The sequence below is a fragment of the Mizuhopecten yessoensis genome, unplaced genomic scaffold, assembly GCF_002113885.1.
Source record: "Mizuhopecten yessoensis strain PY_sf001 unplaced genomic scaffold, ASM211388v2 scaffold11135, whole genome shotgun sequence".
NCBI lineage: Eukaryota > Metazoa > Mollusca > Bivalvia > Pectinida > Pectinidae > Mizuhopecten > Mizuhopecten yessoensis.
In genome coordinates this window covers 543,151-561,847 of record NW_018408897.1, presented here as the reverse complement: position 1 = coordinate 561,847, position 18,697 = coordinate 543,151, and the positions used below count along the sequence as shown (strand labels likewise).

The 18,697-nt window shown below is 37.9% G+C and overlaps 1 protein-coding gene across 1 annotated transcript in view; it reads right to left on the bottom strand.

Annotated features, from left to right (window-relative positions):
* Nucleotides 1-3,679: 3,679 nt before the first annotated feature.
* LOC110466530 (protein dispatched homolog 1-like) overlaps nt 3,680-18,697 on the bottom strand; it is a 21,461-nt gene continuing 6,443 nt past the window's right edge. The window contains exons 2-11 of the mRNA XM_021523083.1: nt 16,239-17,884; nt 15,797-16,024; nt 13,884-14,009; nt 13,551-13,703; nt 11,664-11,790; nt 10,138-10,265; nt 8,920-8,997; nt 8,520-8,690; nt 7,941-8,355; nt 3,680-7,072 (exon numbers count right to left, since the gene is read on the bottom strand). Of these exons, the coding sequence (XP_021378758.1) occupies nt 6,948-7,072; nt 7,941-8,355; nt 8,520-8,690; nt 8,920-8,997; nt 10,138-10,265; nt 11,664-11,790; nt 13,551-13,703; nt 13,884-14,009; nt 15,797-16,024; nt 16,239-17,884 (3,197 nt within the window). The 3' untranslated portion in view covers nt 3,680-6,947. The remainder of the gene's footprint in view (nt 7,073-7,940; nt 8,356-8,519; nt 8,691-8,919; nt 8,998-10,137; nt 10,266-11,663; nt 11,791-13,550; nt 13,704-13,883; nt 14,010-15,796; nt 16,025-16,238; nt 17,885-18,697) is intronic.

The window sequence follows — 18,697 nt, the reverse complement described above, 5'->3', positions numbered from 1 at the left end:
GGTTCGAGACCTATGTGGGGCAGTTGCCAGGTACTCCGGGAACTCCGGCTTTCCTCGACCACCAAAACCTGGCACGTCCTTAAATGACCATAGCTGTTAATAGGACGTAAAACACAAACAAACAAGCTATTAGAGACAGCGGAATTTATTTTTATGAAATTAAGTGAAATTGGATTTGACTTTTGTTTATATTCTATAAATCTAAAAGATAAATGGATTTTCTATTTAGATTAAATTCATTCAAAGATTAAAAAACGTTTATGCAATGACATTTTTGGATATAAATGCTCAAAAGTACTTTTTATAGCTTTTTTGCTGTCATTGGTCTAGAGTTGTCTCCCCTCCAGTGAACTAATTCCAAACAGAGTAGGTAGTCTATGGCAGTCACATATATTTATTTTTATCAACATTTTTTTTGCTTGTTATTTTTTGGCACAGCATTTTGGTTTATCATTTTATTCATATTTTAAAAACTTGTCTAAACCCTGACTGCCTTAGACTACCTTGTACACAAATCATGTGTACAATTCCACAATACTCATTCTAAAACATTTAAGTTGGTTTCAGTCACATTTAGATAAAGTAAGATTAATATTTAGGGTCTCCTGTCTGCTTGTTCACTGGAGGATGTTTTGATTAGGTTTGAAGGTTTAGACAAGTTTTTGTTCACGAAAATAAGAAATTAAATCTACTTTTTTAAAGAAAAAAAATCTTTTTAAATTTCAAAGGATATTTTCAAAAAAAATCAATTGTATTTTTTAAATTTGCAAATCAGAAAACATCATGAAAGAGGTATGAAAATGTTTTATGATATATTTGGTTATAAGAATAAGATGTTTAGTAATGTTCAGGTGTTGGATTATGATAATTATATTTTTATGAAAAGATAAGTTAAACAACTTCAAAATTTCATTAAGATGTTGTTAATGCAACCGTTTGTTGCAGGAACAGCACACTTTTGTTTTGAAATATAAGAACAATCCGAGCCAACCTTTATATGAACTTTTATTTTGTTATACAATTATACAAAGATTCCATCCAAATTGATAATGTGTTTTTTTCCATTTTGGTAAAACTGTTTAAAGGATATTTTAATGATCTTTGTGTGTGTTATGTGATGGGTTGTAAATACTATTTTTATGCAGAAAGTCCACACATTTTATTGGGATCGTCTGTTGTTTAAAAAGTCAATTCAAGGCTATAATGAAGAAGTTAAAAACCCAAAAAATCTGATATATCTTTGGTTCTACATCCTGTACATAAATTGGTTAAATGTACTAGTTGAATTTGATATGATAAAATGTGGACTATTAAAATACGGAAAAAAGAGAGATAATTTCATAGTAAAAAAAAGCCCTAAACAAACAAAAATGAAAGATCAGATACATTTATTTTTGAAATTTTGGAATAATAAAGTTTTATTAGATAAGATATGTTTCAAGATCAGACGAATCTTGTATATAATTTGTAACCATGACAACTGGATGCAGAATGCTCCGGATGCTGTAACTGCTGAACTCTATATATATTTTATCACACATTTGTCTACATTGCATCACCTTCACTTACTCTTATAATCATTACACAACAAACTTTTATTTACACTAAAAATTACTTACACAAACTTTTATTTACACTAAAAATTACTTACACAAACTTTTATTTATACTTTAAAAACACACTTTGATATATATTGTTTTACACAAAGCAAACTTTTTTAAATACAAACACATACAGGCTATACACATTTGCCACCTACATACAAATACTTATTATGTATACCTGTGCATATGTGCTTCATTACTCAACATACACTATAAAACACGAGGTCATTGGTCTTATACATACATATTAGAACATGTCACTTTACTGACACAAAACCCTATAACTACCTGTGTGCCACTCTTACCTAAACTACACATTATGCTTATGTTTACATGTCACTCAAAAAACTGACACTCACTATAACCAGGGACGTATAGTGTGATATACTGTCCCTGCTATAAATATGTCTGCCACATCTTGTTTACAAAAACACAGTATGCATACACATGTGTCACTTTAGCTACATACATTTTGTATAACACGAATTCTACGACCTACACTCATTCGTACAGATCACACGTCACTATGTTAGATAACATACACCTTGTAAATTCATAGTGTACGGCCACATGTTTCCATAGACACATTTCTATGACAATGACATCACCCACAATATTCTATATATTATGCATTTAAAACTAATATCTTGTTATATATGTTCTGATTTGGTATATTTACATATCATAGAAACATATTTCATCCATCAAATATTCATCAGTTAAAATATTTATATAAAACGAAAATGCATTGTTGCATTTATTCTAATTTTGAAATCATGTATAGATATATTTGGGTCGTGATAAAAGGAAACATTGATCTTGCCATTTGAAATATTGAAGAAATTTCGTTGCCAATAATCTCTGATAATTATCATAGGACTTAATGACAGATACAGATGAAAATTTGAACATTGAAAGCATGAAGTATGTTACTAGGATCCGGTGTGTTTTAACGACTGGTGATCTTATTTGTTGTTACATTAGCCAATTTATTCTGGCAATCTACTTAGCCTATATGTTGTAACATTAGCCAATTTTCACTGGCTATTCACTTAGCCTACATTAGCCAAATTGTATCCGTGTTTGATGCCTTGTAGTAGTAGCCATTTAGTCCTCTCAGTCATCAGAACGAAATCTTTGTGAAGGTAGAGTACAGATATTATAGTGGTAGAGGATCAAACCCAGCCCAGTACTGATTTAGTGAGGATCTACTGGCTGATTTGATGAACAACAGAGAAACAAGATTGAAATACATTTCATAAACTTTAATGAGATAATCTGTTTCTCAAAGACTTGAATATCGATCAATATTACATTATCTCTTTCTAACAAGACCTAGATATTAAATATATAAAAAAAATGAGATAACCTGTTTCTCAAAAGATTTACATATTGCAAATCAAGTGTAATATACTGAATTATAGGGTAACTGATAACATAACTTGCAGGGGCGGGTCCAGGTGAGGGCGTAATGGGCATACCCTTTTCAAAAAATAAAATTAAAAAATATCGTAATCTGCTAATATTGTATTGAATATGGCAATTTATCATATTCATTAATTAAACACATTAACACCCTTACACTTTAACTATAAAATATACATACTCCAAGTCAGGAACCGTTACATTAGTGCATTTCACAATTATTTTATGTTTTTTAGCAAAAAAGAGGTCCAATTTTTTTTTGACTCGCTCCGCTCGGCGACAGATTTGATTCTACGCCCCCTCTTTCAAATATCCTAGAAACGCCCCTGATAAGTAACATCACTGTAAATGTAAAGACAAGCAAAGCCCAAGGATAAATCACTTTATCAAAGTTAGATTGGCTTACCTCTATTGTCATGTTGTTGTTTGTCAGCCAAGTAGGGTAGTATGGTATTATATAGGTAGTCATATGGCTCCAGAGATGTGTTTAACAATGCTGTTTGTGAGATATGTAGGGGTCAAAAAACATAAGAAATAGTTCTACAGAAGATCACCCAGCATTCATTGTCCGCAGTGTTGGTTATACCTGACATCTGGACAGTTATTTCTTCTCAATGTTGAGTTAAGAATATCCTGTCTGTGTCTTCTGGTTTATGCCTCGTCGTTCAGTTATCTGATTTACCCAATATCCACATAATGATTTATATACCAAATGGCAATGATGTAAGACGACTTGGCAGAGACGTATATTTGAGAATATGTGCTTTCACAAAACTGTAAGCAGGTCCCATCCTTGTTTGTGTGTTCAGTACTTTCAGTACTTTGATTATACGTCTCTGGACACTGGTATATATCCAAGCTCTCACACAGTAAACAGATAAATCCTCTAGACCTTTATTTCATTCTGATGATGTTGTCCTTTGTGTTTGTCAACGTACAATTTGTGTTCGTGAAGAAGCTTTTTTTCATAAGTAAATGCAATTTTTTTTCTTGATGATTTTGACAGTGTTCAGCATATTTAGAATTACACAAACAAAAAATTAAAAGGATAACATTGTATTTTGAAATTGCTACATTTATTTAGAAATTTATTGAGTACCGGTATGTTGAAATCTTGTGATTTCTCCCTTTACCTGATAATCAATGAAATTGATGATGCTGACCTTTTTGATGACTCCAGTAATAAATATATTGAGTGTATATTTGTTGTGACATTTGTAGCCTATTTGGATTGAGATGGTCACTCTCAAGAAAATAAAGTTGTTTTGTGATACCTATGTAGTGGTTGTCTTACTGAACATTTAAATATGTCCTGAACCTCTTTAAAGGTACATTTAGTAGGTATAATGTTTCCAAATTTTCTGTGATAACCAGTATGAAGTAATAATTTATGCAAGATGCTGAGACTATTTGTGTGACATAATTATATGGTGGCTAGTGTGTACACCGTAAGAGGAGTACAACATCACGTGAAGAAGAAATAGTATGTCAAAGTGTCTACAAACAATCACTAAACCGAGCTCAAGGGTTTTACGAAAGATCAACAACAGGAACTTAGGAGAAACTAAAACCAAACTGAAGGAAGAATACTTTGAACATGTTCTTGGCACTTTGTTAAAGTCCCATGTTGGAAATCCTAAATGGGAATCTTGTACATTAACATAGAACTGCTGTCAATGATGAATGAAGTTTTGTAACAAGGAACCATTCATGATTGGGAACCTTCATGGGAAATTTGAGAAAGATCCCTGGAGGACTTTCTGAGGAGTAATGTTAAGAATATCTCAAAATTCAAGATGGCGGCCTGTCAGTCATCTTGGTCTTCTGATAGGTCCAAAAATTAAACGTGTGTAACTAAAGACAATATACATATATATATATATATCGAATTTGAAAAAGATCCCTCCGGTACTTTTCGAGGAAAAACGTTACCAAACTTTTAACTCTCAAAATCAAAGACGGCGTCTAGTCGGCAAGCAAGTTTTTCCTGATCATTCCAAAAATTCCATATGCATAACATAGGAAACCGTCATGTGACATTCGAGAAAAATACCTCAATAACTGTTAAAAATAGCGCTGACAAGAATTGTTTAAGGAATGATAGACTGGCAAACGGACCAAGGACCACGGACGATGGTGCTTTGAGTAGCCAACCATCTGATGATTGTAGGTTAAAAAAGCGCTAGTCTCAATAAATGATGACAATGAACAAAGTATCAAGGTCAACAACGATAAATGACACAGTGAAAAAAGTATATGTGTAGTTCAACAACGATGTAAGACACGGGGAAGAGTTATGTAGGTCACAACGATATAAGACGCTGAACAAATGAAGGTCAACAACGATATCAGACAGTGAACAAAGTATGTAGGTCAACAACGATATAAGACTGAACAAATTATGAAGGTCAACAACGATATAAGACAGTGAACAAATTATGAAGGTCAACAACGGTATAAGACGGTGAACAAAGTATGTAGGTCAACAACAATATAAGACAGTGAACAAAGTATGTAGGTCAACAACGATATAAGACAGTGAACAAAGTATGTAGGTCAACAACGATATAAGACGGTGAACAAAGTATGTAGGTCAACAATGAGTTAAGGCAGTGAACAAAGTATGTAGGTCAACAACGATATCAGACAGTGAACAAAGTATGTAGGTCAACAACGATATCAGACAGTGAACAAAGTATTGGTTCATTGGTTCATTGCAGGTGGCACCGTTGTAAGCGTCTAGTCGCTTCTTGAGGTGCTTCTTAATACTGTCCACTTCACTTCCGGTTGCATTCGGAGGCATTTGAAGAGGACTTTATTTCTCAAAAACTAGTGAAAAGTATGTACATGTGCAGTGGATGGTAACAAAAGTTGCATCCTGATTTATATAAAATAAGGGTATTCAGTTTCAAAATAGGACTGACAGGCCTGTATAGATCACAAGTCTCAAAAAAATAGAGTTGTTTTACTTTTTAGTATGGATACACACATTGTGGTGAATTAGTTACAGACCTGTCAATGGGCTTTACTAGGAAACATAGATATTAAAAGGTTTCATCGGTTAAAAAATGCTGAATTTAAATGAGACATTAGAGAAGCCTGTATGTGTTACCCCAGCTAGTTAGTAAAAGCTTGGTTCAAACTTGTTGGGGTGATTTATCCAGTGTTATTTAACCTGGTCTTAAAGGAAAACAGAGATGGGGCATTTACCACTTGATCAGAGAGACCATTCCAGTTGTTTACAATTCTCAATTTGAACGAGTGGCCACGCAGATTACTTCTACTCCTTAGTTGTTCTAGTTTCTGATTGTGGCCTCTGGTTGTTCTTGTTACATTGATATTTAGAAAGTCGTCTTTGATGTTATCTATCCTATTTATTATTATTACAATTGATTAAGTAACAAAGTTTATTTAACAAATCTTAAATAGGATAACAATGCAGAAAATAATATTAGATTTTAAATAAAAACTGCATTAAAATGCTTAATAGAATAATTGTGACTGTGCTGTGCATTTGGTAACTCAGATGATACCTGAAGGCTAACATAGCAATATTTACTACACATGTCTGTAGAAGTGCATACACAATAGGCACAGAGAAAACTAAATCCGTTAAGTTAAGTTTTACATTTTATAATATAAAGATAACTCAATAAAAAGATTGTAATGCATTACTACAAATTCAATTGTTTTCTCACTAAAATAGCATAAAATGTACATTTTATATTATACAGATTAATGCTGAAGTTTCCGTTACAGCAGTCGATACACTGAGGGTAATCCGGTATACGGTTTTATCACAAAACACAGCAAAGCACTTAGGAGCGACTCCTAAATCAAAATCTTGGTACACGTGTTCAATTCTCCAGTGAAAAATCCAAAGGGAAACGAGTTACTCCTCGACTGGTTTCATGCGAATCATTCCCAGAATCTGAGGCGTAGCGAGCTGTCCGAGGAGTTGACCCGGGATTGACTTCGCACCAACGACATTTCTACAGGAGCCATCACATGCCTACGGTCTGTCCCAATGAATGTGGTTGTCCCTTCAAAACCAAAATGGTCAACAATTAATTAACATTTACATAATAAGTATTAAATTAGTGTTTAGAACAAATACAGAGTGCGGCGATTTACTATGTATACCCTAGTTCAGCCTAATGGGAAACATTTCAGACACACTGAAACAATTTGTTTGACGCTTGATTTTGGACCATTTCCATCTCGATACATCATTTAGAAACAAGATCACACGTTAGCACTGCAATTCTAGCTTACTAACCGTTATCAAAAAAATGAATGCTGGTTGAAAGTTTGCAATGATAAAAATGACACTTGTTCGTTTTGTTACGACAGTGCAATGCAACAACCAGTGCTAATGGTGGTACATAATGATTTACAAAATATTAAGAAATATTTGCATTTTTAACAAATATATTTTATAACCTTACCTTCGTATGTGATGCCAAAAAGGCGAGATACTATTATTTGATTGTGTTCGTTTAAACATTAACTTCGTTGAGACGTTTTAGTCCAATTATTGATCCGATGACCAATTTATTTCTGAACTGATAGAATTTGAAATACTGATACCTTTTAGTACGTATTCCGATAATGATATGACATTGATCTGATGATGAAATTCGTGATGAATCTATGTATTTGTCTGTTGAGGTTGAAACGATATGCGACTGTCCGGTACAATGTGCTCAAGCAAGGAAAGAGCATGCGTCATTGTGTTGAAGTCTGTGAATGAAAACTGCAAGTGAGACGTGCAAACAAAAGCAATAACGCAGGTGACGCCTGGAATGGTGCCGAGTGCTGTTTGCTATGTAGTTGTTGTTCTGCAGGTGTAAAGGCCAACATGTGACGAAGGAAGACACAGTGTACACGTCAGCAAACAATAAAACTTGCTTTGGTCTCCGTAAATCTGTGAAGGCGTTGAGGAAAGTTCCTCATTTTTGTTGTTGCTGCACTTCGATTTTATCCATTTACCGAAGGCTACCAGACTTCCGGTGTTGCCCTGGGGACCACACAATGACATAAACGTAGTGAAACCAAAGAACGAAAAGAAGAGTGAAATTGAGATTGTACTCATCACAAATATTCCAAATTGGTACTGAAACTGGATCTGTGAAAACAGCATGAACGAGGCAGCTCCAAAGGTAGTGATAGCCCCGGACAGGACAGACAGGCCCATGCTCTCCAGCATGTTGCGGACACGGTCCATCCGGTAGGGGGAGGGACATGTAGCGTAAGCCTCGGCCAGGTGTACAACGTAGTCCACGGATAGACCAACCACCATACACATGTTCAGTGACTCCAACACCTAAGTAAGTATTCAAAAGCGCGTCAAGTTGTTTGCATGACAAAAGATCAGATACATTTTTGAATTTCGGTCAGGAAGTATTTTTATCCCTTTTTTCTGTTAAGTTATCGAAAAAAAAATTATCATTTTAATCGGGAACCCCGACATACCTGTAAAATACTTACCCCCAATTTCCAGCCAGCCAGGGGGATGATCCCTATGACGCAGGCGGTGACGAGTCCAATGGTGACAGTGGCGAGGAAGCCGATGACCACATTTAAAGTTGTGATGATAAGGATGGGCAGGGCGAGACACAGGCCGACGATTACCCCCTGTACAGCAGAGTCCGCCAGCGACTAAAACAGGACAGGAAGGAGGATACTGACTTTGATAGACATGCTGTCGTTTTACAATAGATTTCTTAGTTTCACGATCAACAGACAACCTTAATATTATAAACGTTCTATATGATTATCCATGAATGTTCGGAAAACATCCAATTATTTCAGTAAACATGCTTGTTAGTATTTGATCAGGACAAAATTTCAGATTATGTGACGGAAGCACTAGTATGATGAGCCTTACCTCCTGAACTTTGATCCAGTTCCAAGTGTTTGTTGAACATTGGAATCCATTCTTCATTGTGTCTGGCATTTTCTCCAACTAGTTTCCGATTAAAAAAAATGAAATATCCATAATTAAACATCGGGAAATATTAATTATAAATCATAGGGATATTTCAATGATATAATATCAGGAAATTATAAAAAAATATAAACATCGGGAAATTTTCATAATAAAACAACGGATAATATGAATAATAAAAAAAATGGGAAATATTAATAATAAGACATCAGAATATATGAAGCATCTGGAAATAGCAGTAATAAGAAAACGACATGTTTCAATTATAAAACATCGGGAAACATGACTAATAAAACATCGGGAAATATGAAAAATACACCTTCTGAAATTATTGAATTTAATAAAACGAAAACATCATTAGTAAAACAGCAGGAACTAACAACATGGTGAACTAGAGATGATAAAACAACATGGGGAACTAGAGATGATAAAACAGCATAGGGAACTAGACATGATAAAACAACATGGGGAAATAGAGATGATAAAACAGCATGGAGAACTAGAGATGATAAAACACCATAGGGACCTAGAGATGATAAAACAAAACTAGAGATGATAAAACACCATAGGGACCTAGAGATGATAAAACAGCCTGGGGAACGAGAGATGATAAAACAGCATGGGGAACTAGAGATGATAAAACAGCATAGGGAACTCGACATGATAAAACAACATAGGGAACTAGAGATGATAAAACAGCCTGGGGAACTAGAGATGATAAAACAACATGGGGAACTAGAGATGATAAAACAGCATGGGGAACTAGAGATGATAAAACAGCATAGGGAACTAGACATGATAAAACAACATGGGGAACTAGAGATGATAAAACAACATGGGGAACTAGAGATGATAAAACAACATAGGGAACTAGAGATGATAAAACAACATTGGGAACTAGAGATGATAAAACAGCAAGGTCCATCAGTGACAGAACTACAAGAAATATCCAAGGATAAAATATCGACAAGCAACAAGGGATATGTTTAAAGGGTAACACAACAGGAGATTTTGGCTACACACATATGTAATTAATAATGATGAGGAAATAAATATTCTTAGCTTTATTTAACCATCACAGTGACCACTTGCTCAGTAAAATAACAATATTTCTTGTGGACATAGGACTGACAAAATTATAAAGTTTGTTTAGTATACCTCTTCTGTTATGAGATTCTCCCATCTCTGATAAACAGGTTTCCCTTCGGGGTAACCAAGTGTATAGACGTTCATGGTGGTATTGATACGGATCCCAATGTACTTTAACTTGGTTGCATAGTACATGTCTGAAAGGATAAAATTTAAATAATGAGTCATATATACCATAGCAGAGACAAAAATCACTTTTCTGCACAATATTCGGCACCCGCCATAGTAAGTCCCGCAAGTTCTCGATTAGGAACCAACTGGAGGTATGTTGTTTTCTCTGTAGAAGTTTCTGGTCCTCTGAGTGGTGCCGTCTATGGACTGTGTACTTACTATAGGAGTTTCTGGTCCTCTGAGTGGTGCCGTCCATGGACTGTGTACTTACTGTAGGAGTCTCTGGTCCTCTGAGTGGTGCTGTCCATGGACTGTGTTCTTACTGTAGGAGTTTGTGGTCCTCTGAGTGGTGCCGTCTATGGACTGTGTACTTACTATAGGAGTTTCTAGTCCTTTGAGTGGTGCCGTCTATGGACTGTGTACTTACTATAGGAGTTTCTAGTCCTTTGAGTGGTGCCGTCTATGGACTGTGTACTTACTATAGGAGTTTCTAGTCCTTTGAGTGGTGCCGTCTATGGGCTGTGTACTTACTGTAGGAGTTCCTAGTCCTTTGAGTGGTGCCGTCTATGGACTGTGTACTTACTATAGGAGTTTCTAGTCCTTTGAGTGGTGCCGTCTATGGGCTGTGTACTTACTGTAGGAGTTCCTAGTCCTTTGAGTGGTGCCGTCTATGGACTGTGTACTTACTGTAGGAGTTACTGGTCCTCTGAGTGGTGCCGTCTATGGACTTTGTACTTACTGTAGGAGTTCCTACTCCTCTGAGTGGTGCCGTCTATGGACTGTGTACTTCCTGTAGGAGTTCCTAGTCCTCTGAGTGGTGCTGTCTATGGACTGTGTACTTACTGTAGGAGTTACTGGTCCTCTGAGTGGTGCCGTCTATGGACTTTGTACTTACTGTAGGAGTTTCTAGTCCTCTGAGTGGTGCCGTCTATGGACTGTTCCCCCAGTAGGCTGTTATACAGATAGTAATCATCGGTATGTTCTCCTGTATAACTTTTGGACAACCAGTAAGTCCCGCAAGTTCTCGATTAGGAACCAACTGGAGGTATGTTGTTTTCTCTGTAGAAGTTTCTGGTCCTTTGAGTGATGCCGTCTATGGACAGTGTACTTACTGTAGGAGTTTCTGGTCCTCTGAGTGGTGCCGTCTATGGACTGTGTACTTACTGTAGGAGTTACTGGTCCTCTGAGTGGTGCCGTCTATGGACTGTGTACTTACTGTAGGAGTTCCTAGTCCTTTGAGTGGTGCCGTCTATGGACTGTGTACTTACTATATGAGTTTCTTGTCCTCTGAGTGGTGCCGTCTATGGACTGTGCACTTACTGTAGGAGTTCCTAGTCCTCTGAGTGGTGCTGTCTATGGACTGTGTACTTACTGTAGGAGTTCCTAGTCCTTTGAGTGGTGCCGTCTATGGACTGTGTACTTACTATAGGAGTTTCTAGTCCTTTGAGTGGTGCCGTCTATGGACTGTTCCCCCAGTAGGCTGTTATACAGATAGTAATCATCGGTAGGTTCTCCTGTATAACTTTTGGACAACCAGTAGGACACTCCGATCTAGAGATTGTTAACAATATACGAGTCAATTAAGCTACATACTACATACAACTAGTAATACAATGCTTCAAATAAGTGTCTGAAAATCAATCGAAAATCCAATGATTTCCCGTACAGTGTCATATCAGATATATATTCCACTCGTATGTCAACTGTCCTAGATATAGACAGAGGCGAATCCGAGGTTATAATCAAATTATGTAACATGCTGATACGATGAATAAATTGACTTTTAAATATCATGGTCAAGGTCCTATATCACACCTAGCCGATTTGGGTCGCCGGAGCTATACCGGAGCCCAAATTTGACGATTTTTTGGGATCGGTACTAGTACGGCAGCGCAACGGTCTCACATCGCTATCGAAAAATTTAGCAACGGCAGGCGACGGTAGAAATATTTGATCATGCTCAATAATTTCCGCCGTTGCGCTGCCCCAGCGAGCAACCGGACTACAGTGGCAGTACATCGGCAGTAGTCCGGTATGGCTTTGTTGATGTCATTAGAGCACCGGTAGCGTCCCGTAATGGATCGGCGGCTCTCCGGTGGCCTCAATGTGTACCGTACTGGTATCGATGTGATACCTTAGTACTACCGAATACCACCGAAGTAGTATTGATGCGCCGCCAATGTACTAACGATGTACTAACGTAACTTCGTCACCCCAACGGTATCACTCCGCTATAGCTCCGGTCAACGGTGGCACATCGTTAGAACATCGGCGGACCCTCGGTATAACATCGGCCACGCCTTGGTAACACTGAGGTGACAAAAAGTGCTATTAGGTAGCACATCGGTAGAACAACGGTGTCACAACGGGAACGCCGGTACTATATCGGTATTGCTACAGTAATTTTTGATTTTTCAAGTGCTTTCTCGCCAGAGCTCTGCCGATTTTCTCGCCATTGTTAATTTTTTGCTCCGGTTTAGTCCCGGCGAGGTACATCGGTAGTGTGTGACAGGCCCTTTAGGAAACGAGGTTTCGGCCACACTTTATTGTAGATTTCAAATCGTACACCTTGGTTTAGACAAGTAATGATGTTGACTAATACGATAGTTTGTGTTGATGTAAGACAATTACAACACATAGAAGAAGCCCCTTCAAATATTTATTAACCAAACAACTGTTTACAAACGTTTAGCGTATTGGGGATTCTCCTCTAGTCTATGTTTAGAAATCCGTATTCACCGAAATATTTGTCTACATGACTTGAGGACTGGTCACGTGAATGGGATCTCTAGCCAAAGAAATTGCGAAAAATATCTAGTGGTTAATAACACCTTTTAAGTACATGAAGAGATAATACCTCGACTAAGACAACCGAATTATTATTGACCTACAAGATATCAGTATTCACAGTAGGTTTGACAAGCTTACAACAGTGTGAAACAAATCCCGTAAATTGAACTCGAAAACGGTGAAACTAAGAAAGTCGAATATATCCAAATGATAGAGTGAACCATGTTTGTCCGTCAGCCGTCGACATGTCTAGAATCAACTGCGACATGTAAATACTGTATGTGGGGAGGAAAACGGGGAGGCTACTTTCAAGAAGTTCAAGATCAGAAAATTCGAAATCATTAAATGTTGTAAAAGCCAGATGTCTGGTAGTTTTAGAAGAGTTTGTAATGTTTTTGATTTCAAGTTTAGGAGGGTACATACGATCGACGTTGTCAATATTAGTTTTCAAAACATCGTCGATATGTCTGAAAGTAAACAGGAGGGACACTTCAATGTTTTGACCCACCCTGACTACTTACCCCTACGTGCTGGTCAAAATCAGACGGCAATGACGAGCTGGAGTAGTATATTGAAGGCTGGGCATCCATGAAAGCCGAGACGTTCCCGACATTGACAGGCAGGTCCAGTGTCTGCCCAGTGGGGTAAAGGCTGCTGTTCGTACTGATCACTTTCTGTTAAAACGAAACGCGTTAGAACTATTCACTAAACTCGTTGAGTTGGCCCCAAAATTACATTACATGTATTCTAATTGTTTAAGATTGCAAAAAAAAAAAAAAAAAAAAAAAAAAAAAAAAAAAGAATCAGTGTGAATCAATACAAAAGAAAATAAATTGATTAAAAGCTAGCAGTACCTGCAAATATGTTTCGTACGGGGTGGTGAAGCAGGTTATTTCCAACTTTTCCGTGAGAGCGTTTCTTTTTATTTTCAGTGAATCGGCCTCCTCAGCGCTCATCGTCTCAAGTCGATTACAAAGGTTCTGTGAAATATATAAAATCATTCTATTGTGCCTCTCTAAATAACAACAAACAAATCGCTACTTAAAATATGATAACGGAAAGTTGTTAACCAACATTTCTTTTGAAACTTTTGTGAAGTCTCAATGCAATCGCAGGTCTATGATGTCTATGAGGTCTATGATATGGTGTTTTGTTCGGAGATGTACCTTAAGTGCGACCTGTATATGACATCATGAGATAGTATTTAGATTGGAGGTGTACCTTAAGTGCGACCTGTATATGCCATCATGAGATAGTGTTTTGTTCGGAGATGTACCTTAAATGCGACCTGTATATGACATCATGAGATAGTGTTTTGTTCGGAGATGTACCTTAAATGCGACCTGTATATGACATCATGAGATAGTATTTAGATCGGAGATGTACTTTAAGTGCGACCTGTATATGACATCATGAGATAGTATTTAGATCGGAGGTGTACCTTAAGTGCGACCTGTATATGACATCATGAGATAGTGTTTAGATCGGAGGTATACCTTAAGGGCGACCTGTGTATAGGGTTTAGCGTAATTGCGACCTGTGTAAGGCATCATGAGATAGTATTTAGATCGGAGGTATACCTTAAGTGAGACCTGTGTAAGGCACCATGAGACAGTGTTTAGATCGGAGGTATACCTTAAGTGCGACCTGTGGAAGGCATCATAAGATAGGGTTTAGATTAGAGATGTACCTTAAGTGCGACCTTTGTATGATATCATGAGATAGTGTTTATATCGGAGGTGTACCTTAAGTGCGACCTGTGTATGGGGTCATGAGACAGAGTTTAGATTAGAGATGTACCTTAAGTGAGATCTGTGTATGACATCATGAGATAGTGTTTAGATCGGAGGGGTACTTTAAGTGCGACCTGTATATGATATCATGAGAAAGTGTTTTGCTCGGAGCTGTACCTTAAGTGCGACCTGTATATGACAGCATGAGATAGTATTTAGTTCAGAGGTGTACCTTAAGTGCGACCTGTGTATGGGGTCATGAGACAGAGTTTAGATTAGAGATGTACCTTAAGTGAGATCTGTGTATGACATCATGAGATAGTGTTTAGATCGAAGGTGTACCTTAAGTGCGACCTGTATATGATATCATGAGAAAGTGTTTTGCTCGGAGCTGTACCTTAAGTGCGACCTGTATATGACAGCATGAGATAGTGTTTAGATCGAAGGTGTACTTTAAGTGCGACCTGTATATGACAGCATGAGATAGTATTTAGTTCAGAGGTGTACCTTAAGTGCGACCTGTGTATGGGGTCATGAGACAGAGTTTAGATTAGAGATGGACCTTAAGTGAGATCTGTGTATGACATCATGAGATAGTGTTTAGATCGGAGGTATACCTTAAGGGCGACCTGTGTATAGGGTTTAGCGTAATTGCGACCTGTGTAAGGCATCATGAGATAGTATTTAGATCGGAGGTGTACCTTAAGTGAGACCTGTATATGACATCATGAGATAGTGTTTAGATCGGAGGTATACCTTAAGGGCGACCTGTGTATAGGGTTTAGCGTAATTGCGACCTGTGTAAGGCATCATGAGATAGTGTTTAGATCGGAGGTATACCTTAAGTGCGACCTGTGTATAGGGGTTAGCTTAATTGCGACCTGTGTAAGGCATCATGAGATAGTATTTAGATCGGAGGTATACCTTAAGTGAGACCTGTGTAAGGCATCATGAGACAGTGTTTAGATCGGAGGTATACCTTAAGTGCGACCTGTGGAAGGCATCATGAGATAGTGTTTAGATTAGAGATGTACCTTAAGTGCGACCTGTGCCTCAGGTGTACTGGGGTCGAAGGTATCGTCCCATCCTGCCACTCCATCACAGTAAGTTGCTGACTTGAAGTTACACGAACTGAGATCCTTCCTTTTGATACCCCATACGAGATATACGGTTGCATATTCCTCCTCGAAACTCCGCTCAAAGCTGTAGTAGTGCATGCGCGACGCACGTCCGTAGTTATGAGATGCACGGTAGATCTGAAGCTGTGAATAAAAATGACCAAATGATTGTTCAAACTGATTTGCTGCAGCAATAGTCAACTATTATACACAACTAATGGAATTATTAATATTTCTTAATAAGTATGGCAACAAATTTAAGGTTCAACTACGTCGTCGTTTCACTTTCAGTTTATTTTTTAAACTGCACTTAATCCAGAATGAACTCTAGTAGCTTTAGTTCCAAATCAAATTTTACCTGTTGTGAATCTGGTTCCAAGTTTGAAGCACTCCACATACAGAAACCTGAAATGCAGAGAAATAGCAAAGGTACAATAACTGTTACAGCACGACGCGTCAGGAAATCGTAGAATCCGTTTTTCAGAAACAGGACGACTCTGTTACGGTGTTCGAAATTTTTCTTAGTCCTTGGCGTCATGGATGTGTTTTGGATATCACAGCATGACGAATCACTACATGCTGGGCGCTTAGTTGTAGAAGGTGTGGAAGGCTTCTGTACTTTGTCTATATCACTGTTCGGTATATCCATAGACATAGTGACGTCATGTTGTAGACTGTTCGGACTGTTTTTTATATTTCCTTTTAGTTTCTCCCTCTTGCATTTTTTTATACAGGGTCCACACAGTTTATCCCAAAGAGGTTTGACCTTTTGTGAATAAAGCATTATCACAGTGGGAAAGTAGAGAAGGTCGCAAAGATAATTTACAAATACTAAAATACCAGAAAATATTCCAAACGAGCACACCGGCAGTAGAGGTGAGAGACCGCTCACCAGAAAAGCAGTCATCGTTGTGAGAGATGTAACAAAAGTCGTTTTCGCTGCCTTCCTATAACAATCGGAAAGTCTGTGCGCCTTACTGGGATATACCGTGTGGCCTGTCAGTCGCCACGTGTCGTAGAAGATAAAGACATCGTCCGCCCCGATACCCAAGATTATGAACATGGCAATAACGTGGAAAAATCCAAAGTATTCATAATTCAGGATACACCTATAGATGAGATTCGTTAGGAGGAAGCTGGTAAGTATACTGAAAATACCCATAAACGTTATAAAAAAAGAAGCTGTCTGAAACCACATGAAGACGAAGATAAACAAAAAGCTGCCAACAGCGAGAAGCATATCACTCAGAGCCTGGTCAACGACGTCATGTTCGAACAGTAGCGTGCTGATGTAATACAGAGACATTTTACCGGAGAGTAGATGATCACGAATATTTTCCATCTCTGGTTTCACCGAGGAGACCAGAAATGTTTCTAACTTGGTTTTATCATTAGTACCTCGTAGTGGCCATCCTAATTTGTAAAAGAATCTGGTTTTAGAGGATCTCAATATGCCATCACAGAGATTGAGTCCCTTTTCTGTGAAGAACTGCACGTAATCCTTGGTTGCGTTGTGAGCGGTTGACTCGCACAAAACACCATGGATGTTACTGAACGTGGGGTCATAGAATACGGCACTGGAGGAGTTAAAGGTTCCGTCAAACAACCTGAGAACAGACGAGGGTTTATGGCAATCGGTGCCGCTGGCAACATAGCAGAAGAAGATCTGGTAATACTTGACGTTGAACATCCTCTCTTCAGCCTCATGTATAAGCTGGAGATTTGCGCGGCTGAAGATGTCGTAGTAGGGTACTTCCAGTATGACCTCGACAAGGTCACCGACATAGCCGTTGTAGTAGGCTGGCTGTGATGCTCCAGTCAGAGGTCTCCATATTTTGTAATCGTAAGAATCTCTGCTCCTCCATGCCAGATCTTGCGTTCGTGTGTTGTCTTTGTTAAGGAGCAATGGCATTGTCTTGAACTCAATCGGGAACACATCATAGCCAGTGACAACCAGGCATACGGTCGCTGTTATTACGGTAACGTGGAAAGACGACGCCAAAACTGGAAAAGATAAATATCATTTGTAATTATCTGGTAACTTTGTTCTTAGTAGTTTTTGTTTAAGATTGGTGAGTCTGTGTCGACTGATTGTATTCAAATCAAGACTGTAATTAAATTACTGAACTTATAATAATACTTACAAAAAGCTGTAATAGGATAGCGGGTTATAAATCTACAGTATCCTAGAACGGGGTTCAATGTGTCTCCACCATCGTGTAGGTTACGTGCGGTCATTACAAATATCACTGCTGAAGATGACGAAGTATTCAATACCTGGTTTCTGGTGTAAGCTGTGTTTGGGAATTATTTCAAGGTTTGAGAGTTGCCCCTGTGACCGATATCGTAATACTTTGTTCGGCGGTGTGGCCAACGGGGATATAACATTGTGTAACTGTCTACACTGTGTGTGTATAAGATTGTTATAACGAAAGTGTTGAGTATTGTTATACACTATTAGATCACAGGACAATCAGCTAGTATAATAACAGGGGTATTTAAAAATGAAGCAAGTCGTGACCAGTACGTGACCTTTAATGCTATGATGTCGATGATGACAAAGGACAGTCGACAATGAATAAATTCCTTCCCAGCTCCTCCTTGTCCATCACCAGCTCTAATTATAACACGCTACTGATGTACACATAGAAAGGTGACTTCGATACAGAGCACTTCCTCCAGTGTTACCTACCTGTGTTGTTACCTATCTGTGTTGTTATATTACCTACCAGTGTTGTTACCTACCTGTGTTGTTACCTACCTGTGTTGTTACCTATCTGTGTTGTTATATTACCTACCAGTGTTGTTACCTACCTG